Genomic DNA, 25732 nt, shown 5'->3' with positions numbered 1-25732 from the left:
TCCTCTTCTGACTGGCGGTAGAGGGCCACTGATGAACACCTCCGCATTTAGAGAGCTGACAGTTTCCAACAGACATTTAAAGTCTTCTTTCAGCACTTCTGACTCTTGTTTCACAACATCATTTGTTCCAATATGTAGTACCACATTCTTCACAGTCGGATGTTCAGCCCCAATATGCAGGATCTTCTCAGCCAAGTCGGAGACCATATCCTTGGGAAAACAGAGTACTTTGGTGTTGTTCTTACTACACAGACCTTTTACATCTCTTACAGCAGAGTCACCCACAATCAGAGTTTCAGGCCCAGTCGTTAGCTTTCCCTCTAGCCTTTTACTTTTGGAGTAGCTATTGGTCCTTACCCTGCTGTGTGAAGAGGACAGGTTATCCAGGTCATCAGAAAGAGATCTCCGGTTCTCGATCAGCGGAGCGTATCTGTTCTGGATTGGCACACTTGGTGGTTTAGGAGGATTGTTTGTAGTTCTCCCTTTAGCAGCTGTCCACGGCTGTTTCCTAGTATGAATAAGGGTTGAAGAGGCACTCTTCCTGGGTGATAACAATGCAGGCCAGCCGGTCGCATCACAGATTTCAGAGCGCTGGGCTCTGCCTGTTATTCGTCCTTAAGAAGTAAAGGGACTCCTGCTTTGGGGCATTTTTGCTTGATTGACAGCCGTCTTCCTGTATCAGTCAGTTGTGGTGATTACTTGCAAATGACGGCGTATCCAAGCCTCTTCAAATTATTTTCTTATTAACACTGACATTACACGTATTTTTATACGCCATTATGTGGATATTAATCAACGTTTTGATACTCCACGGTGGAGTTGGGATTTCATGTGTGCTGAGCTTCATGCATTTAACCCCTTTCCATTCATTAAGCATGATGCATGTAATATAGTATGGAAATCCATTGTCTCCAGAGGATGGTTCCATGCGGTCTAAAGGGAAAATAAAACATACCAACAAGTACCACTACCTACAGCTTTCTCTTCAGTCATCCCAATAAATAAAAAGAAACACATACAAGTACTTATTTATTTACACTTTTAAAATACACAAATACAGTGGCATTACAAATGAGGAGCATAAGTCTTAAGGTGGGAGTGGAAAGAAAGATTTCCCTTGAATCCACAGTAAGAGATATATCCGCTGCGCAGTTCAAAGCCAAACTGGACCGCAGGTGACAAACTAAGAAAAGAAGTGAGACGCAGACATTGAAAAAACCATTATCCCTTGTTTAGTATTCCTGCATCTATCATCGCCAGTGAGACAAACAAGCTCATCCGCCACTTTAGATTGTTTTTCAAGCCCCCATGTGAGCTGTGTAATGAGGCGTTTCCAATCCCTCCGTATTCCGCCTCCATCATCCGGACGTGGCAGACAGAGTAACACCTTATACACGACAACAGAACAAGCATGTACAACCCCACCCCACCCTCCCACAATTACAGCCTACAACCAGTCTATCACATCAAGGATTTTCTACTTTAAAGTCTGCAGGTCTCATTGGTCATTCACAGGTGACCGAAAAAGTCCAACATGGCTTGTACACGCTTTCTTAAGACAGCTCTCCATGACCTCCTTACGTCCTTAAAGCCTCTTAAAAGCACGGCGGTCCATTTTCTACCTGGACTCTCACATTAACTGATCCCAACGCCTTTCATTTTGTTTCATGTCATAAATGAATCATGTGAACTGCATGGCTTCACTTCTGTTGCTTACAGCATGTTTTAGCACAGTCAGAAATTGTTTTGAAAAAGCATGCTTTCACATCATCAGCGATAAAACGGCTCTGCGCTGACATTGTTTTGTTTCTATAAAAGAGAGCGATGTTGCCCGACTACGTGGAAGTGCTACCCTCATGCGTCACCCACCACCCGAAATTGTCTCAAATGATTCAAATTGTTATTGTCGCTAACCTTTCAAAGTGTAACCACTCAGATAATCTGTACGTAGCAGCGCAAGCTAGCAATGGAAGTAACCATAGAAGCAAAACTAGCTAGCCGTTTTTTCCGCAAGGCTCTGCGTAAATCTTCAGTGAGCAAAGACTAAATTGCGCATTGTGTAACGGCGCCTTCAGGCGAGAATACATTATTTGATTCCAACCAAACTTACATTTTTATTTTATTTCACCTCGATTGTTTCTGACCTCTCAAAGAGCAACCAACCAGATAACAGCTGTTGGTAGTCGTGCAATCTAGCAGGAAAAGTAACCATAGTAGCAAAACTAGCTAGCTGTTTTTCCCACAAGGCTCTGCGTCGATCTTCGGTTAGCGAGGATTAGATCGCACATCACGTGAAGGCGGCTTTAAGAGAAGAAATGCTTTCATTCCGACCAAACTCGCAGAAGAGATGTTTTGCTTACGGAAATGCATTTCTGCAATACAATCCAGCAAATGGACAAATAATATCTACCACTGTGTGTCCGTGGTGAGAACGGCCGTGGATTTATCTGCGCTGACGAACAATCATTCCACTGGAAAATACATTTTTTTGGCATCTGTGAGGTTTTGCAAAGAAGAAGGAAGTTGTTACTCCCTGAAATGCTGAGTCCAACGATAATACAGACAGTTTGTCGAGGTCTCGGTAGAAAATGGCCAGAGGTGGACTTGAAAAAATGGAGGCAGACGTTATATGGTGTAAAAAGCAGTTAGGAGGCAGAGGAGTTAGGAACCCTAAAAGAAAATACACCCGACATGTTCTTGTATAACCCTAAGACAGAACCACACAAACACACACAAAGCACATCACTACGCACAGATTAAAAACAACATGTCATCCATTCACAGATTTCCCAAGCAGCACACTGCAGTCACAGCCTGTACACGGACAGAGAGTGTGCTGCGTGTTTTCGGATCAAATACAACACGCACCTGAGGAGGACAAAACTAAAAAAAGACACCTTTGAAACTAGAACATTAAAAAGACCTCTTGTCCCATTTTTAAAACAATGCCTACCTTAACATTTAAACCTCAAACATCTAAACAAAAAAAGACTTGTGGGATTCAAGGAGTCTTTCAGGACAGACATTAGAGTTTAGGCACTGTCCTTTAACAATGCAAAGATGGATCATGTCTCTTCCAGTTTTCAAAAAGTCCTACGATAACAGACCCTTGTGAAGTCTGATCAGTGGAGCTGTTGGAAGAAAAGTTTTAATGCTAAAGAACAAAAAACAAGTAAAACCAAAAGGTTAAAAAAGAAAAGAAAATCCAAGGCTTCAGGGGGGGGGGGGTGCTCACACACAGACACACACCAGACACTCCTGGTTGTGCAGCTCTTCCTCTGTAAAGTGAACAAGAGAGCAGCCAGACTCTTCTGGTGCATTGGATGGTAGTCCCCCTCTGTCAGTTAACAGTCCTGTGTGTATACATGAAAGTGTGTGTGTGTGTGTGTTTGTGTGCTGCAGGCAGGCGGTGCATGTTGAGGCCTCCATGGTGCACAGGTGGATGTTGGGCAGCTTTCACCGTGGAGCTGCAGACTGGAGGCCGCTGGGTGTGACTCGGGAGGACAGAGCCTGCAGGAGAGACGCAACAACATCACTGATCACATGGACCAAATGTTTTAATAACACAAAAGGAATCAACGCCATGCGTTAGTAGTTCAACCGTGTGTGTTGGAGCTATACATTGAATTAGGTTTTTTTAGTAATTAAACACGAGTTTTCTAGCAGTTTTTTGTTTATATCAAATTAATCATTATTTATCGTAGTTATTTCAGTAATTATTTATGCTTTTATTTTGAAGGCGGTGTTGGGAACCTGATTATGTATTAGACACAGGTGTAGGTGGGACTGGCGCACCAGCATATGTTTTTTACCAGGGAAAACATAGGAAAGGCCACAGGGTAAACCATTGTGTTGTATGATTGGGATGAACCTAAATAAATGCACAGAGGATATTCTTGCCTGGACATTGAACATCTCTCGAGTAAGATTGGCTTCCTGGTGCCTCAGCTGCAACTCATTTTGAGTCAATCTTTTGTTGTATTTCTTTAGTATGCCGCTACAGTATGTGGACAGATTAAAGCTCATGTTAGAATTTGACCGGCTGTTACACTGTTTGACCTCCAGGGGGAGCACTTTGTCTTCAAGAACATGGGACCTAATGGAGACAAAAAAACACATCCATGCTGGATGGAAAAAAACAACTCCCAGAAGAAAAAAATCGTAATTGTTCTCACTGCTGCTGCTCGGGGCAAAAACGTCTGCACATACTCCTTTGTTCTCTTGTTATATACGTTTCCTTTTTTGTTCATTTGCTAAACAATTCATCACAGATGATCAGTTTCACATGGAAAGTCTAGTGAAGCTAAAAGGTAGTTTACTAAAGTATCCAGCTGGAATCAATAAATCAAATCAAATCAAATCAGGTTATAACAGTGTGTTCTTCTCCTTCCTCACTCAGAAAGGCAGCCTTTATGCACACTACCACAGTAGTTGATCAATATGAGAGGCAGCTACTGAAATCCATATTGATTGGGAATACACCAAAGCTACCGCTGCAGGACTGAAAAATGGCTTTCAACTCAGAACTTTGCTGCTCCAATGCGCTAACAAAGTTTGGTATGTCAGACCTATTGAGGTTTTCCTACGTTGCGTAACCAAGCACTGTGTGTGTGTTACCTGTGAGGACATGCGGGACGCGTCCTGGCGTCCCGTCAGGTCTGAGGAGGAGATGTTGACTGGTGCTCCGCGATGAAGACGCATGCTCACCTTCCTCTCCTTCTCTAAACCTGAGACACAACGACAAGTCAAATAAATACGATGATGGAAAGGCCCCCTCAAACTCAAAGTTACTGGAAGATGAACTGTCATTCCTTTGGTTTAAAGAGTGTGTGTACTGACCTGTGTGTGAGGCGGGGTTGAGTGGGGAGGGGGCTGCGACCTCCTGTGTTGCCCTGGTTCTGCTTGAGGCTGAGGCCATGCCCCGGGCCCCCGGGTTCCTGCTGTGCCTCAGACGCTCCTCACGCTCCCGCCGCTCCCTCTCTGCATCCTCCACCGCCCGGTTGGCCCCCTAACACACACACAGTCGTTAACATGAATACCCTCTTTCCGAATCCAACAACTTGGTGAAAACTGAATTCGGCACTTGCCCAAACACGGTGACAATGGTACTTGTATTCTGAGCTCTGAATAAAAATGAAATGGTCCAGGCCTGTCACATGATCACATGTTTCCATGCATGGTACAACTCTACACAACTCTTTATCGGTTTTCCATTTGCAAAAGTTGTGGATAGTATCTTGAACTCATTTTATTACCATGTGGGCACTAGAAGGTGGAGTTAAAACCCTCCAGACCACTGATTGGTCCGAGAGGAACATCCCCAACCCGACAATTGACTATGTGCGTTTATGTGTATATGTCGTGTTGAAGGGATTCAGCGAGTGTCCTAAAAGCTGTTAGTATCATCATCTTCCCTTTGAATGTGTCGGTGTTTATTATATCTTTCACGTGTTAAACCAATGTTTAGACGGAGGAAATAAATGTGTTGGGACCGTTTTGTATTTAGGGTTGGAGTCGTATATTCTATTCTATTCTTAGCTTGTAAATGTTTCTGTATAATACAAGTAATATATATTGTAAATACTTTGTTTAGTGTGTGGGAGCCTATTCTAAAACGTTATTGTTCATTGGGGTGTCCCATTTCACATATCTCCATTCTGTTTCATGTTGCACTTGTTTTTTTAATAAATACTCTTTATTGAGTTTCACACATTTAACACAAAACACAGAACAATGGGCACTTGTATTTTTAAACAGTTTGTGAAGTAAATTCATCAGATTGAATTTCTAGCAGCAGTTCTATCGTAACTTGCTGATTGTCCCGCCTACACTGATGTGTTCTATCCACAGGGGAAACTAAATAGAAAAAAGGTAGCCGTACCATGGTCAGGATAACACTCATGTTACTATCTAGTGTACAAGGTACTTTGCCTTCAAGGCTTAATGTAAATTAACCTGGGCTCAATAATAACAATAATGCAACTAAATACAGCTTCATTACTGAGTGAAGTGAATCTGCTTAGCAACTTACAAATTTGAGCATGTTCCAGTCGAAGACGTAGTCGTAGGAGAAGCCCTGTCGGTGGAACAGGTTCCTGAACAGCTGGCGGAGGTACGAGTAGTCGGGCTTGTCGTCGAAACGCAACGAGCGGCAGAAGTTCAAGTAGGTGGCGAACTCCGCTGTGGGGGGGAAAGGAGAAATGAGGGTTTGGATCAACATTCGAACATTATCGTTTTTCCTGTACGTTTTTGCGTTATTGCTTTACAGGAAAGAGTACAGAGCAGGGGTGTCAAACATACGGCCCGCGGGGCAAAAGGTTATAATTACAATGTGCAATATAATGTCAGTCAGCAGCGTCAGTACAAAAGAGTTTGGTGGAACCCTATTGTTCCTGCACTGCATTTTGTATCTATACATGTTATACATTTACAAGGCATGGGGGTAGATGAACCTGATTAGCTCCCACTTTAGTTTGTATGGTGGTGTGTCAGGATTACTACACAGATGTGGAAATTAATGTAAAAGAACTTCTAGATCTTGACAAGTTGTTTTGATCATAAAGTAAATAACTATATTGTTCAGTTCCAGATACCGGTGACTAAATGTTTTTGTAGATACACTGTGATCTGTAAGTAATGCACATGTGGGCACAACATTGTTGAACTTGTTTTTCTTTTCAGGTTGTTCATAATGTTTTGTAAAAAGATAGTTAATTAAATGTGAACATTTTGAAGTTGTTGTTATTTATAGGTTATTATGCTATGATTTGACTGGTTCGGCCCACATCCGGAGATCACATTTGGCGGTATTAGGCCCCTGAACTAAAATAAGATTGACCCCCCTGGTATAGAGGGCGGGGGTGTGACATGTGGCAGAGAGTTCAGCTCAGAGTCAGACCAGGACCAGTACCTGCAGCCGCTCCCCCCCCCCCACAAGAGGCCAGATTCTTAAGAACTCTTAACAAGTAGAGGTGCAGACTGAACGTACATGGGTATCCTTTGCAGAGGACCTCGATGGGCGTGGACATCTTCTTCTCACTGATGCGTTCGTACTTCTGCCTCTTGGTGGCAGCCTTGAGGCCCTGCCAGGGCAGGGAGCCCAGGTTGAAGTACATGAGGACGTAGCCCAGAGACTCCAGGTCGTCCCGCCTGGACTGCTCTGTGGACACAGAGGACAGAGGGACATCAGACGGACAAATCACCAGAACCAGGGACAAATCTGTCCTACGTAGTGTCGTCACCTACTTATTTTAGGAACACATACAGTTGTTTAAAGTCTACATATAAAATAAGTAAGTGAGTAAAAAAGGTAACTAAGTAAGGTAAGTAAGGTAAGTAAGGTAAGTAAGCAAGCAGGAAAATAAGTTAAAAAAAGTATACTAAAGTAATTAAGTAAAAAGTAAGTAAGTAGGTTAGTAAATAAGTAAGGAAGTACATAAATGAATCAGTTTAAAAAGTAATTAAAAAAAGTAAATAAGTAAGTCGGCAAGTACGGAACAAGCAAGTTGGTAAGTAGAAAAAGTAAGTTAGTAAATGAGTAAAAAAGGTAGGCAAGTAAGTAGGTTAGTAAATCATCAAGGAAGTACATCAGTAAGTAAGTCAAAAAAGTGAATAAGTAAATAAGTACATAAGCAGGTAAGGAAGGAAGTAAGTTGGTAAGAAAAAAAAAGTTACTAGGTCAAAAGGAAGTTAGTAAAAAAGTAAGTATAAAAGGAAGTAAGTTAGTAAATGAGTTAGAGAAAAAAGTAAGTTAGTACGTAAAAGAAACCCTTGGAATCATGAATGTTGAGGGGTCAGAGGTCGGTGTTTGGTGGACTGCTCTTACCGATGCCCAGGTGGGTGTTGATGGAGGCGTAGCGGGCGGTGCCGGTCAGGTTCTTGTTCTCGCGGTACGGGATGTGCTGGTGCGTTCGGGCGTCGCGGTACTTCTTGGCCAGGCCGAAGTCGATGATGTACACCAGGTTGCCCTTCTTGCCCAGCCCCATCAGGAAGTTGTCTGGCTTCACGTCTCGGTGGATGAAGTTCTTGGAGTGGATGTATTCGATGCGGCTGATCTAGAGGGAGAATAACAATAATACAATAAAATAAGAATATGACTGGATGCCAGAGAAGCCTTCAATACATGATCTCTACACAAAACACACCACAGATATTTCCTGTTGAGTAACAGCATTTCTTAAGATTGCTAAAAATACAACACATCTACTTAGCTTCAGTCTTTCACCAGTGGAGTAATTACTGACATATTTCATGTCGTAAAACAAAAAGTGAAAAGATCGTAAGCTTGTGTTAACCAAAGACCTTATTTCAGGCAACTCACAAAACGTAACTTCAGGACAAGGGAACTTGTAAAAATGCTAATTAATATCCGGTTTTCAGGACTCATTCCCGCACCACTCTACAGCTGGTGCCTCCCAGTCATCTTCTCTCTTACCATCTGGTCGGCCAGCAGCAGGACTGTCTTCAGGCTGAACTTCCGAGAGCAGAAGTTGAACAGATCCTCCAGGCTGGGCCCCAGCAGCTCCATCACCATCACGTTGTAGTCCCCCTCGGCCCCGCACCACTTGATCGTTGGGATGCCCACTGAGGAAAGGAGAGGGGGGAATATTGAGTGCCATGTTAGTAAATGTTCTGGTAAATTGAATAACTACAGATTTGGATTAAGTATAACTTCTCACTGGTTTGATTCTGTAAAACTGAAGTAGAGACTGAACAATTATTCAGAATTTTGTCTAAATCACAATATTGAGTAATGCAAAATCCCATTCACAGGAGATGCAGGGTTAGGGTATACGTTTGTATTTGTTATAGGCAAAATATGTGCCAAAATATTGTTTAGCCCTAAACTGAATACTAACCGACAAAGGAAAAGCGTAGGTACTGTTGGGGAATCATTTGCCCTGCATGTCCTCCTTCGCCCTCTGACGCAGCTGACCAACCTTGAGCAGCCGTTATCTCCCATGCCCTAGCATATTGTTGTTGTTACCAGTTTATGACTGGGCAACTCTCTGTCAGAGATAGTTATTGTTGTGGGACACCTGGAACACATCCTTCTCGGGGTGTAGATGACCCCGAGCCATAACAGACAACTAAAGTTGATTCAGTGTCCTCAGCTGTTTAGTCTATCTATTGAAGAATGTTGATTATTACACTCTGAACTAGTTCAAACCTGGAGCTACAGGAGGGCTCTTCAGAATTGATTGTGGCATCTCTACCGTGTGGTCAACTCGTGGCCCGTGACATGTCTTGTGAATTCTCCGGCCGAAGCTCCAAATAAACCATCAGTGTTTGCCATCAAAGCTCCAGCTCTCTATCGTGTCTCTCTCTGAGTCCCATTGCTTCAGAGGTTTCCCCCACAGGTACCACCATAAAAGGTCAGAGTTTATCAAATAAACTAAAAATATGCCTCAAGCGGTTCTAGGAGCTCAGAGAATACTAACCACTTCATCCAATAAATCCTGTAGTATTTAATATTTGTTGTCACCCATGGGCATAAGTGCATTGTAATCATTTAGTTGGTGGTGGGTTTAATGCTACTATAGAGAATACATGTGGATGTGCAAACACACATCAAAGAGGCCATCTGCTTTAGTAGTAGCTGGTGACTGGCGGCCGTGATGAAGAGGCCATCTGGCATTTCCTTCTATAGGCACACCGCAGGAAAAAGCTGACACAAACACACACGAGCACGGACGCACTATTTATATACATCTGCTGTCTGGGTCAGCCAGCAGGCCTCAAACATCTCGCCCCGCTAGACAGAAATACAGATGCATGTGTGCAGAGTGCTGACAGAGACAGAACATCTCTCACACACCAGGGGCCTCATTTAGAAAGCCTTGCGTAGGATTCACGTGGGAAGGTGGCTTACGTAGGACAAAGCAAATAAATACGCACACAAATATTCCGATTTATAAAACACTGCGCACGCACGTCCTACGCCGGTTTCCCTTTATAAATCACAATCAACTCGTAATGCGGCGCAGCTTTTGCGGGCTTCACGTAACGCCCATATTTGCCTATAAATAGTCAAAGAAACGGCCCGTATTAATATTCATTCAGACTGACTGCATGAAGAAGATCGCAGGACATGACGACAGAACAGTTAAAAAAGATTTTGGTTCTTTTGGGAAGGTGGAGATAAATCATATTGTTTGGTGGATGCAGTTTGAACCAGAGTAGCAGCATGGAGGTCGGATCGTCACCAAAATAAATAAATAAGTGGTCCGAAAAAAGTTAATGACAAAAAACACATAACCTTCCTCAGGCAGTGTGTCAGTGTGTTTGTACCGGGGACAGGAGACCCCCCCCTTGATGAGAAACTGTAAGAAATGATCGGGGGATCCCTGCGGAGTGGAGTCATGACGACTGGATCTGAATTATTTTTTTGTATTTGGTGGTTTGTGTTCCAGCTGTATGGGCTTAGATACGTCTCATCATTATTTGTGTGAACAGAAAAAAGATTTGTGTGTAAATATGTGATTTGTAAATGTAAAGCACCATCCACAAATGCATTTAAAAGATTTGCAAACTCACAAATACATTTGCAAATGTAAAACGGATCTGCAAATACGCAAAATATTTTTACAAATAAAAAAAAGATCTTTGAATATCTCTTTAACATTTACAACTTTCGATCAGGCATTTGTGAATCCATTTTGTATTTGTCGACCAAAAATACGCTTGTGGATCTCAACTCTCTGCTCGCAGATCGTCTTTTTACACACAGAGTTTTGAGACAAACTTTCCGCCGGTCTCGGCTAAAATCTACTCGTGTCACTCGGTTATTTTCGGAAAACACGTGATGGCCGGCTGACGACGACATTTCCGCATGGTTTTCAAAGTAAGAGCATGATGGTTTTGTATTATAATGAACAGCGGAACGTTAGATGCATTCTTCATCACCATCATCATCATCATGTTATACAGTAGTGATACAGTTAGTTTGTGTTAGTTTATTGGTTCAATACAGCATATATCGAGCACATTCGTATGCATTGATGTTGAAGTACAGGCTATACGCCACTTTCGGGTCCCGGGGGAGCAGCTGGCAGCGAAGCAGCCCAGAGGAAACTCTTTCTTCATTGTTTTTTGTGTATTCAGTCAAAGTTACAAAGCACTTCACATCTTATTAATCGGCCTAGTTTTACCTTACCAGTGCAGTGGTAAAGTAATCTGTAGAAAAACACCGTATTTAGGTCAGCCTTCATAGTAAGGCTACATTAAATGTTATAATATTCATTGTGTCCTTTCTACTGTATATGCATATATTCCTGTCTATTGCTTTCATTTGTATTTCATGTTATTATGTTTATACTTGTTTCCACACATTTCACAATTTGGGATGAATGAAGTATCTGTCTGTCTGTCTATCTGTCTATCTAAATGCATTTGTGGATGGTCTTTTACATTTACAAATCACATATTTACACACAAATTATTTTTATGTTCACACAAATAATGATGAGACATATCTAAGCCCATACAGCTGTCGATCAGCTGTGCGCAGCGTCTCCACTGCAGCCTGTGCGTCTCAACCCCCCCGCAGCAACTCTATATCCACCCGTTAAAGGAAATAAAACGTATGTGTTGTGTTATATTAGCTGTACAATTGACCACATATGGTGTTCTTAGTTTCCATACCTCCTGTGTTTTACGAGCCACTTATCAAGTCTTGGCGAACGACATAAAACATGATTAAGCATGATAGTATAAACCATGCTCGTATAATAATAATAATAATAGATTAATTTTGTTAGCGCTTTTACAGGTGCTCAAAGACGCTTTACAGATATAGTGAAAAGAAAAGAACAACAAATACATATATATAGTTAAAGTACAATAATAATAAATAATACAACCTATAGAAATGCAAAACGCCGTCAGTTTAAAGTAATTCTATCCTTCTGCTTACCGCTTCATTTATGAGAATACATTTCTTAACAAGAGAACATAATCGAGGGGTGATCAATAACATTTCCGTATTTATTTATTTCTCCAAGTTATGTTTTTGTGTGCACTGAGGAGTCTCAATTTGTTAAATCATTTTAAGATTGGCTTTAATCCATTTGTGAAAATGAATTCTTCATATGTGATACATGAGAGGTAACATTTTATTTATGGTATTATTTTCACATATTTCTCTCCATTCTTCCTTCTGCCAACGGTGTGGCAGTTTCTCGTCTCTCCCATTTTTGTGCGTACGCATGGGTCAGAGTGTGCGTGGAGGACCGCACATTTTCCCGTCAAGTTTGTTTTTTATAAATCGCAAACATTGCGTAGAAACTGGCGTACGACATCTTTTGAGCGTACGCACCGTTTATAAATGAGGCCCCAGGTCAGGACCACCGTTTGTTAGAAAGACACACACTACTGACGAGAGGAGGAACATTCAGTGAGGTCAAACTTGTTTCAAAAGAAGCACACCACTGTTTTAGAAGTAGAACAGAAGGCAATATGGCCCAAATATGAGATCCCAATACAAGACATTTCATATCTTGATACCACATATATAAGGATAGAGGTCGTTTTAGATCTAGATAACGATGTATAAATGGATATTGGTCATTTCAATATATATTAGAAAAAGGTTATTTCATATGTACATACTGATATATCAGCATAAAGGTCATTTCATACCTTTATATATCAAGAGATAATTCATTTCAAATATATTTAACAATATATATCCGGATATAGGTCATTTCATATCTATATATCAGGAAAAGGGTCATTTCATATGTCCTGGCCGTTTCTCAATGTCGAGTACGCTTGCTTGGTAGCAAACAGTACCAGCTTCCTATTTGATTTTATTTAGTGACTTTAAAAACTATTTTTGTTACCATGGTGAACTCATCTGCTATTAGTTTATACATATATATATATAACATGTGCATACTTAGTTATTGCTATTTTTTGTATGCAAGTCTATTCTCTTTACTTTATCTGCACTATACTTCTGCTGTTGTAATGTACATTTCCCCGTTGCAGGACAAAAAAAGGAATTCTGAGTCTGATTCCGACTTCGGTACATTATGTGTTGACAAGAGAAAAAACTAGTGTCAGAAAGTGTGTGTGGGTGCGTTAGAGTGACCCGTACCTCCACCCTGCATCATCTTGTAGATCTTGCTCTCTATGTGGAGCTGGGGGTGTTTGGTCTTCACACATTCCAGCTTGATGGCAACCTCCTCTGCCACGGAGATATCAGTTCCTGCAGAGAGAGAGAGAGACAGAGAGGTGAGACAGAGAGACAGACAGAGAGACAGAGAGGTGAGCAGCATGGACACACAGCATGCGGCCTCAACAAAGTGTGACGTTTACAGACAGGACGTTGATGTATGTAATGTAACAGAATATCATCCGTAAATCAAACAAGTAATGCAGTCAGGTCAGTGTGCGTTTCATGTCTCAGTGTTTCCCCTCCCATTGTCTTGGGGGGGCGCTGCGCCACCCCAACGGAACCCCGCGCCCCCCCTGAAATTCAAGGTGTTTTTTTTTAAATATATATATAAATATAGCGCCAAATCGAAATTGAAATAATCTATCTACGGTCACTTTTCACATTGAACATGTGCTCTTTTATTAAATAAACTAAACGCTTATGTTATTTATCCAATGGATGTGCATGTTTCAGTGTCCACTGCATTGCTTTGCACGTTCACATTCTGTCCTCTGCTCTGTTTCTGAAGGGCGGGGCTCCGCTCCACACACACACACATACGAATGCACACACTCACAATCAGAGACAAGAGCGGAGGAAAGGCCCGCCCTGGCAGCACCCCCCCCAAGCAGTAAACCTAGGGGAAACACTGTGTCTTTACATCACGTTTCATCAAATCCAGCAAAGTAAAGATGATAAGGATTATTATTATTATTATTAGTACCACAGTCCTGCACATATCAGTTGAGGCACACAATACTTCTATTCCACTCCCTCAGTATCCACAACAGTAGGTTAAAGATCATTTCAGTTCAAAGCTCCTTCAGACTGGAATCATTTACCACCAAATATACGAGACTTCACTTATTTTCAAATGGTTAACAATGCTTCTTTTTGTTGCCGTTAACTGTACATGTTATTGATGAATTCACAAGTGCAAAACACTATGTTTGTATTTGTTTATAGCCTCTCCGTAGTGGTTATGTCTGAATTTCTATCTTTAATATTTGTGTTGTGATTGAAGTAGTCTTGTCTTGTATTGTGACGTGATTGAGTTTCTGGTTACTGTCTTGCTGTTTGGGGAGGTATATGGGGGAGGTATATGAGGACCTCCTTGAAGACATGATGGCTCATCTCAAGGGGTTTATCCTAAATTATTACATTTATGGAAATAAGACAGTCAGTTTTATCCCAAAGGCCATAAGACTGCTAAACTCCTGAGCGTGCACTATTTGTATAGGGGTTGTCTGAGGACCCTGTGACTGTAGCCGTGTATACGACACATCAAAACCTTTGAACCTTTACAGTGAGCACATCAGCTTCTGGTCAGTGTCTCATAAGCAGACTCCATATCAGAGGCTATGAACACAGCAGGCCAGCCAACAGTGAGCACTTCATGTACCCTGCTCTTCTTTCAGGGGTCTATCATTAGATCTCCACTCAGACAAGAGGATTTGCCCATGAGACCACTCTCTGCTGCTCCGTGTGATCTGACCAACCACATGAAATAAATACTAAATATGTCAATCTAGAAAAGGGGAGTCCAACCTCTTTTCACTGAGGGCCACATACAGACAAACATACTGAGGGCGGGGCACCTCACTAGAGGTGAGGGATATTGTCTCACAAGTGAAGTTAGATAAATCAATCAAATGTAGGTCAATGATGCTTGATGCTTGATACTTGAATATGCTTTCATTCTTTCAAACAGAAGCCTCAGATTGATTATAATAAGGGGGAATATGAAGGGTATATTTCAAGCTTGGTATGTAAATAAGTTGTTTTTTGTATCGATTAAGATTTGTTTAAAAATATTCTCAGCTATAATTGGGCTTATTAACACTGCAATATAGTTTTACATATTTAAGAAGTACAATTTTAAGACAAGCACAAGTGTCAGGTGTGGGCCGTATTCCATTTCACTTCTAGAATTAGATGCGGGCCAATTAAAAACAGACCAGGGGCCGCAGTTGGCCCCTGGGCCTTAGTTTGAACACCCCTGAGCTGAAGCAAACCAGTGCTTCAGCTTTTTTTGTCTAAATGACAGTTGTAGAGTCCAGTTGTAGAGTCCAGTTGTAGAGTCCAGTTGTAGAGTCCAGTTGTAGAGTCCAGTTGTAGAGTCCAGTTCCTGCCAGAGAAACCCAGCAGCTGGAAAGCAGGTTACGTAATCCCTTTTACGGCTAACAGCAGCACCAATGGAGCATTATTGATTTCCCTGTATGAGGTCATCTGGGCAGGGCACATGGCCTCAGGCTTTGCATGCGAGGCTGTGCAGCATGAGAGAGGTGCTGCAGTGATCCTGGGGAACAAACGAACCACATTGATCTGTTGCATTCTGGGTAATTACTTTAAAGGGTCGGTACCGCTATAGTTGAATGGATTACTCTCGGTTTCACTACATAAGTGAGAAGAGTGGGATGTCAATAGATGGAAAACACCCAAGTGGATACTCATTTACATCAAAGTTGTTAAATAAAGGTTATTATTAAACGGCAAAAACAGGAAAATATGTATTAATGGGGTTACTTATGATGACCGACCATTGTGCGCCATTTATGTAGTGATGCAGGACCTGCACACTTTTCCTTTGATCTAAAAATATATGTATATATATATATATCACAACTTTTTGTATAAATGGACTGCTGAATTAAAACGTGTGTGGTGTAATTAATAAAAATATATCAATGTAATTTGCTATTTAAGTTTATGGAAATAAATTGACTTTGCTCCTGGTGGTTGTATCCCTCCATCAACCAGTTATGGTATAGTTTACATTCATTTGTGTTATCACTTGATCATTGTATCCTTTTAGATATTTATGTGTGGAAAACAGCTTATGAATTCCTGAGATATGACCAAAAACGTGCTTAATGAGGTCACAGTGACCTTGACCACTATAATCTAATCAGTTCTACCCTGCATAAAAATTGATAGATAAATATATAACGGAAACAACCGTTACTAGCAACCCTACAATTAATGTGAGGAGTGTAAAATGATATTTAATATATGTGTAGCACAGAGTAACAGGGAAACCAGGGCTGCAGTCCAATAGTCCATTTAGCTTAGGAACCTTCCTAACCGAGTGAAATGACCCGGAAGTACCTCAGTGGCAGCCATGATAAGAGCTGTTCCAATTCTCTAGATCAGGGGTCAGCAACCCGCGGCTCGAGAGCCCTTGAGCTTAGACAAAAATAAGGAAATAAAATAAAAGTATTTGTAGGACTATTTATATTTTGTTGCACGGTTGAATGCCTGTCAGCCTTCCATCTGTGCACAAACTTATCTCGTGCCCTTATTGGTCATGTGCGCGTTCGTGTGTGTTGGAGGAGGGGCTCTGTAAGGAAGACTGAAGGAAGAGGCAGATTTTTTCGGGTTGTGTATTTTCAAAGTCTAGCGCACTCGAGCTGGTTTCTCCAAAATTACATACCCCACCTTTAACTCTTTTTAGGGTGCAGCTATATGTTTTATTTATTTCAAAGTGGGCCCATTTTAATTATATATTTTTTCCTTCAAATGTGCAGAGGACTCCCCAAGTGCTGCGTTTAATTTATTTTAAAGTAGGCCTGTGTATTATTTTTAATTCTCCTTATAGGAGTTCTTTGTTTCTTATTAGAGGTTAACAGTTTTATATAATGTAATGCGGCTCCAGACACAAATCTTTTGGGGAAAAGGGATCAAAATGACTCTTTTGGTCAAAAAGGTTGCAGACCCCTGCTCTAGATGATAGGAAAGGAGGTTTGAAACTTCCTTTATAACCTCCTTTATCTTAGGAACCACTGTACCTCCCTTTATGAAAGGAGAGGAGAAAATGCTGCCCCACAATGCCTTGCAGTCGCAGCATTTGCCGTCACACAACATTCGGCCGTTCACGGAAACAACCGATTATGACCGAGGAATGATATCATGAAAGTTACGGTGCTTATTAAGCTTTTTAAAACGTATGTGGTAAGTTGCCAAAGTGCTTTGTTTTGAACGTTCATCAGTATTATAATCAAAAAGAGAAATATGAACGTTAGTTTTTACTGAAATGATCAAATAAAGTCAACATTTCACAGTCTTTACTGAGCTGTGTGGGGTTTGTTCAACTTTTAAAAGATGTTTGAATGGTGATATACACAGTGATAGATGTTAAGGACTAACGTTTATAATAAATACATTTGTATTGATTTTAAGATCTTTTCATACAATCATACGTATTGGGATCATTTGTATTAATGTGGACCGGAGGGAGAGGGTGACGAGCATAAGTTTCACTTTCCTTTTTTATTTCAATTCCAACTTTGGTCATGAAGAATATGTTTCTCTGTTGTCCCCGTTCATAAAGCATAAAACAACAGCATCAGAGCACGGTGCAGAGTCTCTAGATGAGTTTACAGTAGTCCCTCGTTCTTATTAAACATCCATGTTGTAGTCCGCTGTATAGAAAACTGTAGTTTCCATAGTTTCCCCACAGCAGCAGACGCACATTTATGACGTCTGCTGGCGCATCATAAACACGTCGGATAGTGAAAGAGCAGTCGGAGTCTCTAAAGTACCGCAGTCTCTTCTCCTAAATCCTTTTGAATTCTCCTATCCACTATCCCTTAACCCCGTGACGTTTCACTCAGAGGTCAAGGAATAGTGGATAGGAAAAGACGATAGGAGCTGATTTTTGGACTATTCGACTGCAACCCAGGGCTGTTCTACTCCATTTCAGTTGCAGCACAACAGAAAGACTTAACTCGCTTGTTGTTCCACTTATGTGTAAGGTTGGGAACCGAAACTCGGTTCCAGATGAGAACCGATAAGAGAATGCCGGGTACCGGGTACCCATACAAAATACACAATTTCGGTTCTGCTTAACGGTTCCTAAACGCGGTAGACCCTGTATTCCACCGGGTCCGTCTGCGCCGCTGTAAAAATGTTAGTTAAAGCTTAAAAGAATAAAGATATTTTTGTTATCTAAACGTTTGACCTCTTTCTTTTACAATTTTGGAATCGAAACAGGGAATCGATAAGAACCGGAATCGATAAGCAGAACCGGAATCGGAATCGATACATTTCAAACGATACCCATCCCTACTTATGTGCCAGGTCAATCAATCCATCAATCAATCAGCTCCAATAGTGAAAATGTGTGTTGTTACATTCTGGGCAGCACTCCTCCGTTTGTTGTGTTCTTTGTTGCATCATAGGAATGTGATTTGTCTGGGCAGATTTCATTTGGTCTGTATAAAGCTGGCTACACAGCAACCCGATTTTGGGAGTCAGAGGCCGTCAGAGAGGCAGTCGGGGCGCCCTACTCAGGTTGGTGTGTCCCGCACGGTCGTCTCTTTACGGCACCTTTTCACACCTCCCGCGGCCGATTCAACATGTTGAATCGGCCGCGGGAGGTCAGAGAAAGTCGGCCCAAGCAATCACTCTGATTGGCTATTCACACTACCGCTGTCTGCTGGCAAGGACAGTTATTGCCACTCGTTGACTGAAGTATTTGCGGTGTGTTCGTAGGCGGGCGGCATAGCCGACGCAGGCGACGTAGCTGACGTAAAAGTCGAGACGCCTTCGGTACGCGTTCTTTGGTCTCAGGTGGGTGTGTAGCGGCCTTAAAAGTGAGTACATGTTTACATAGGTGTGTGTTTTTGATAAGCAGTGCTGCTGGTGTAAAACATGTTAGGACATGTCCTCCTACACTGGTTCACAACAGCAACAGATACACCTAGTCTCTTCACAAAAAAAACATCAAACCAACATCAAACTGACTGTTGTGTCGCATTTGAGGAAGTATCTCTCTATACCAGAAGTCTGTATTCCTCTTTCAAATAGGGAAACGAAAAAATGTACGACGGGAGATATACAAGCTACTGTTAGGTTGTGATGTGTGCCCTATTGACTTAAGTTATTTGTGTGTTTCCCTTATGTCTGTTTCTCTTCCCAATACTGATTTGCTAAAACTGAACAGCTAATTATTTCACCAAGGATGTTCAGCTTGCTTGATGTTCAGAATTGACCAAAAAGTTGCCAACGGTCAGGTTACACAATGCAAACGATAGGAGGAAGGAATACAAACTTTTGATGGTTAATAATTGAATACTATCTTAATTCTAGTATGTGTATTTAATCATTACGGAGGAATCATGAAAACAGAATCACTGTTCTGCAGACAGTCAGGAGAGAAGGAATAACATTAGAAAACAAAGACCACTTGTCAATTCAAATGTAGCTAGTTGATAGCAATCAGGTGCGAAATTGGTGCCAATCCAAACGTCTGAACCCATGCAGTGTTTCCCCACAGGATTTCATTGGTGTGTAAGCAGCTAATCAGCTGAACTCTTGTGTAAGGTGTGCTTCAGGATAAGGACACACATACTACCTGGCCATACCGTGCAAGTGAAAACTGATTTCTCAACTCCAAATATTCTTTAGAAGAAGTCACCTGAGGTGACGTCAACATACGAATAAAAAACGCAAGAACGTCTTACACAACCGAACCACAAAGAGGCAGAAGTGCAGTGAGTCAGCAGCTGAGTCAGCGTCAGGTCTGAGCCTGTCCTAACTTCCCTGTTGATGTTCTGAGCTCTGCTTATCCACCCATCCCTTTTAGCATACATGCTTTCAGTTTGGCTCCATACCTGTTACACAAGTCCTCGTCTAACAGGTCGTAAACTGAAACAGCGCTGTGCGTTTCTACAGTCCTCATTTAAAAAAATGCTGCGTTGTTTGTATGGGAGTTTTGCTTCAGGTGCAACACAAACAAATGTTATTATTTGATTTATGACATGTTATTCATGGGTTTTTCATTATTATATGGTTATCTAATGAAGTTTTTTTTTAGATCGAAATATCGCGATATTGTGATTTCTTTCTAATAATGTATTTTCTTTTACATTATTCACAACACATTAGCAAGAAATCCCTCTATTGTATGACCAACACACCATTGGATTCAGTCGACATATAAACTGCTCTTTCATGCAGGCCAGGCCTATATGTGCTCTGATCAAATGTATGAATATTAATCTTGTAAGTTTAAGCCTTGTAAACATGGGATATAACCATCATGATTTAACCTGTTAAGCCACAAGCCTGTTTTTCAGGTCTCGGGCTCGAAAATGACATTCCCATAACAAATGACCATATCTTCCCTTCTAAAAGAGGTAAATTAATAATCTTTTTTCTCAAAGCAATGATAAACCTGTGAGTTGGATGTAGAAGAGTCAGAATCAATATAGAATTTGTTTATTTTAAAGTAAATTCAGATTGAACACAGTAAAAAAAATGTAAATTATAGTGTCCGTCCAAAAAAAAAAACATTACTTATAGCAGGGATGGGCAACTTGGATGGTGGTGGGGGCCACATAATTGATGTACTGGCCACCAGGGGGCCGCAGATTCACTTGGAACACACACACACACACAAATTCCATGTATTGTATGTAATTATTAACAAATATACTAAGTCTGACATCTTCATTGACATTTTACAATCTTTCAGGGAACATCCTCTAATAAGCTCACTAAACAAATATCAGTTCACAGAAATGTTATTTAATTTTGACAACTGGCATGTTTGTATTGAACAGGTTATTTAACAGTGGAATAAAACTATTTTAAACTATTGGAAAGCACGGAAAGTGTGTGTGCATTAAGATTAAAGATTAAGATGACATAAACATGAAGTCATGAACACTAACCCAGACATTAGTTGTCTAACTTGAACCTAAGACACTGACGCACAATAAGGGGAATGTCAACACAGGCGCACTCTGCTCTTCCACAGCGCCGCTCCCCCTCCCTCCCGCTGAAATTATGAATGAAAAGCGTATAGTAATCATAGATAACACGGCAGGGTCCGTGACAGTTTGTTTTCATCAAAGTCTTGGTTTTTAGAATATTAAACTTGTTTCGCCAAATTCAGATGATAAATACTTTAAAAACTTTGAAGCTTGTAAAGGCATAATTACAAGCGGTAACTTAACGTCACAGCAGGCATAACAACAGCCGGTGTTTCTTGTGAGTGTTTCCCCGGGAAACAAACACAATACACACAAACGCGTCACATTATTACAAAAGATACGTCACTGCACGTAGATACGTCACTGCACGTATCTTTTGTAAGCTAACCCAGAAATTAGCATTGCAAGGGACTCCTCAAGTAAAAGCAATTGGATATTTCCATTGGATTTTGAAATTGGAGATAAACACATGATTATGATACCAACATGTTTTGTTCAGCAAGAACATCAACTTTTTAGCATCGCGGTGAAAATCACGTAAGCTTGTGTTTACCACATAGGCTATCCTATTTTATTTTGGGATATTTCTTTCTATGACACCTATCTTCTCTGATTGCCAACACATAACTAACCATTTCCACTATGAAGTAAACAAGCCTCCCTGTGGACTTTTCTGGGCTAGGTCCAACTTTTGCAGATGACCCCTCAGAGAGTCTTGGAAGTGCCTCCGCCCAGTAAATAGTAGAGCACATTTCCCCGTAAAACCACAGTCTGGCAACAGATAAATAAGATATAACGTGTCACTAAGTAAGCTATAGCAGAGCTGTCAAGACAAGCCTCGCAAAGATTTTAAACTATTCCAACAGCTATGAATGTTTGTCATTTTTACACACAGGCAGTATTCAAACAGCCTATCCACCTTCAGCCAACAACAAACACAACAATGTAAGCATTATGGGAGCATGGCTGAGGATAGAAAAATATCAGGTATTGACAGGTCATACGGCCCACTGTCAAAATTCTATTTTTCTGCACATTTTACAGGTACTTTAATTTGACTTTGATCAGTATATGCAAAGAAATATGATTAACTATGAGCAGAAATATTATAATCATACTTTGAATAGCCGGCAACAATATTTTGGCAACGAGTTAATGCCAAAATTCGGTACTCCTTTTGTAGAGTAGCATGAGGGCTAGAGACAAACTGCTTCCAATTGACACATTAACATTGGAAGGGTCCAGTAAAATAATATGATCTTGTATAAAAGTTCTTAACAGCTTACCACAGTATTTCATTATTCAAAACATTGTTTCATTGATGAAACAATGAAGATTCTCAATGTTCTTCTGCTTTTCTGTTTTATATCATTGTGAGCAGAATATTATATATAATATACCTTGTTCTTTTCATGGACTAATGTGAGAAAATGCCTGATTCACCAATACTGAGAATAACAGCAGAAGCCATGGTCATCCACAGCCAGTAAAAATGCTTCATCAATTAATAATGTCTGTTCTCTATTCTTGTTCAGATGACTAAGTCTTGAGCTTAGAAATTAGATCAGCTGTTCTCAAACAATGTGGACCTCCAATATGGTCACCAGAGGATGCATTACAATTTAGACTCCCTGTAGTTCAGTGGGAACTCTAATTAGATTGATGCAGATTTGTTATTGATTTATAAATAATTTCCTTTATCTATGTTTTCCCATCTCTTGTTTGTCCCTCAAATGCACATAGCTCAGTAAAGATGGATTGGACAGCATAGTTGCTAAACATCTGAATTCCATGTTTTATGTAGAGAGAATATTAAACTTTCTCAACTGCTGATTATATCTCTTAAAATAACCCATCCTATCAATTCTTTACACACACTACCTAGCCCTGGGCCATAAGTAGATACAACTGGGTGATATGTGAACATGTCCCATCAAGCACTACACAGGCAGAAGGATCATTTATTAACCAGTTACATGCTAGATGAAACCCACTAGGCCTTCAATAGACACAGATACATAATCCCATGTTTGATATATGGGTTTCTTTCATAACAAATATTGTGAAACTAAAGTGTAATTAACCTCTGGAGACCTCTCCCGTTTTATTTTATTTCTGCAGAGTCTTTCTATTACCGAGACCAAAGGAGGACCGTGAAGGGGCCTTTGGTGCTACATTCAGGGACCTCAGAGTACAGCCTGTGGCCTGCTCAGCTGCTCTGTTCTCGGACTGCTGCTGCTGCTGCTTCCAGCGGACACAAATATGAGCTAACGTTAGCTAAATGCTAGTTTGGGGTTAGCTAAAGCTACACAGCAGTCGGTAGTTTCTGTTCTCTCCGTTAAGACGGTTCAGTGGGAACTTCATTTGACATTATGACAGGCAAAGTGTTACTGCAGGTCGGGCGTATTAAAGTGAATTATCACAATGTATCGGACGTCTGTTTCCTGTTAGCTTAGCAGCTAATGTGGCTAACACTAAACAGTAAACAGCTGATCGACTGTCAGGTAGTTGTTCAGGAAACAAGCAGACAGACAGGCAGATGGAGCTTTATCTACCAGGCTGAGCTGTAACTGGAAAACAAAGACAGGAAAGCAGGTTTATTTTACGAGAACTTACCAAGATAGATGTCCCCAAATGATCCACTTCCAATCTTCCTGCCCAGTCTGTATCTGTTCCCCACTCTCAGCTCCATGGTCTCGGCTAGCAAGCAGCTCGCTAGCTCCCAAATGTACCCAAAATAACGTTCAGGTTTACAGCCCGAGCCTGTTTAGCATCCGAAACATGAAACCTCCTTTCAAATAAGATGAACAGTGTCCTCTGTTCGGTAGTATGTCCTCTCCGGATAGTCAAGTCAGCTCTCACAATCTTTCGCCTCTTGTTTTAAAATCCTAATAACCTCATACCGTGCTAATAAAGCGCTCGTTAGAAAGCTCCAAGTGTGTACTTTATGCTCCTGCTGTTTTTGAGATGGATACGCTTTAATTCAGTACGGATGAAGGTGGATTTTGAGAGGGTACCGCAGGATCCTGTATGTCTCTGTCAGTGATCTGTTCGAGCTGTCTGTCTGTCTGCCTGTCTGTCTGACATCACCTCCCTGCTGCTGCCCGAGGGAGGACACTGCCAGAGAGCCTCTCAGAGAAGAGCTGCCATGTTCAGTAACAGCCGATTCAGGAAACAATACACACAATAAAAAAACGGTTAATCGTTTAGGATTGTTCGTATTGCTCTTTTTTAGTTCAATCTCCATTTTAACAGTCTTTAAAAAAGAAAGTAAAAAATCTAATCAGATATAATTATTTTTGTACTCAGCTCTATGATGTTTTTTTATTAAAAAAAAATCCAGCTTAATTATATTTCATTTACACCACGAGTCTGAGGTCATTGTATTTTGTTTTATGTTGTAGTTGCGGTGCACGTCTACACGAATAACCTCTGCTCTGTTTGGCATGTTTTTTATTAGTGTTTTGTTTCGGTACATATATATGTACATCATTTTACAAAAATGTAGTATAGTATTATCTTGTTTTCTTGTGCAGCAAATACAGTAATAGTTATCAGGACAAAAAAAACATATTCAAAATGTTCCCAAAATAATATATTTTCTATTCCTAAACTCCGTTATCTTGTTCTCCAGTTGGAGACCAAACTTTATATTTTAAAGGTCCCATGTCATGGCCATTTCTACTGATCATAATTCCATTGTTGAGGTCTACTAGAATAGATTTACATTGTTCAATGTTCCAAACTCACATTGGTTTCTCATACAGCATCTCTGTATAGTATGTGTATTCACTCTCTGTCCTAAACGGCTTGTTGGAGCTCCTGCCCCCCCCCTCCCTGTGCGCCCACTGTGCTCTGATTGGTCAGCTTGCCCACTCTGTTCTGATGAGTCCACCACCGTTACAGCGGAACATCAGTGATTATGTGTTACAATGGCGTTAGCAACCAGAAAATGACACCAGTAATGACAAACAGATGAGAATGCTGCGTGGGGTCTGGGTCCCGTGTTGGTGGGACGTTGCGGGGCTCGCTGCTGCGAGGGGCGGACAGTGTGAGCTGGGTTAATTTCCTGCTTGCTGCGTGGGATCTGCGAGACAGCGAGACATCGCGAATGGACGCGGGAAGGGGGGGATGCTGAGGGGGCTGCACGTCACTGTACCCAGGAAGTTTTCAATGGAAAAATATCAATCTCCAACGAGGCGTTCTGGGGCAGCAGACAGGTCTTTTCTGTGTTAGAGTTTTACTCGCTACAGGGTGTACTTTGAGGGTTTGTGACTCTGCAGACCGTTTACATGCAGAAAAACCTTCATAACACACAAGGGGACGGGTAATAACCGGAAAAGCATGACATGGGACCTTTAAGATGCCTGTGTTGCAGGTCTCATACTGTACATGTACACAGGGCTGTCCCTGGCCAACTTGAGGCCCCACACAAAGTTATATGATGAGGCCCTCTGTTTCGCGAGCGTCGTCGCAAGATGAGGCCCCCTCCGCAAGGTGAGGACCCACGCAGTCTGCGTGATCTTCCTGTAGGGAGGGACAGCCCTGCATGTACAGTATTATATCATTATGCGTGGAAGTATTATTTATGGCCACCATATTTACTTTCCACGCTCAGTCCATTGGTTGTTGCTGCATTGGTTTGCTGCTGGAGGCCAATCTCTTCCAAGTAAAGAGTCTGGTCCTGCATAACAACAAAAGAGTGGTTTCTTTGTCCAGCTGTCTGTCCTCAATCCGTCCTCTCGTAGACAACCCACTGCACGGATTCCTCTGAAATAATAATAAAATATATGATTATAAAATGTACAACATTCAATAAATCTGAGCAGTTCCTTTAAAAAGGAACAAAATATGT

The 25732-nt window shown here is 41.2% G+C and overlaps 1 protein-coding gene across 1 annotated transcript; it reads right to left on the bottom strand.

Moving 5' to 3' along the window:
• Window positions 1–1012: 1012 nt before the first annotated feature.
• Window positions 1013–23952, bottom strand: csnk1da (casein kinase 1, delta a). Its single transcript, XM_034113794.1, has 9 exons — window positions 23494–23952; window positions 13100–13210; window positions 8435–8583; window positions 7826–8054; window positions 6989–7159; window positions 6032–6180; window positions 4840–5008; window positions 4618–4727; window positions 1013–3510 (listed from the first exon to the last, which is right to left on the bottom strand). The coding sequence occupies exons 1-9, from the start codon at window positions 23567–23569 to the stop codon at window positions 3457–3459; spliced, it is 1218 nt and encodes a 405-aa protein (XP_033969685.1). The 5' UTR covers window positions 23570–23952; the 3' UTR covers window positions 1013–3456.
• Window positions 23953–25732: the final 1780 nt, after the last annotated feature.

Source organism: Trematomus bernacchii, unplaced genomic scaffold, assembly GCF_902827165.1.
Source record: "Trematomus bernacchii unplaced genomic scaffold, fTreBer1.1, whole genome shotgun sequence".
NCBI classification, from domain to species: Eukaryota; Metazoa; Chordata; class Actinopteri; order Perciformes; family Nototheniidae; genus Trematomus; species Trematomus bernacchii.
The sequence above is the reverse complement of the archived record's forward strand: the minus strand, read 5'-3'. Positions and strand labels throughout refer to the sequence as shown.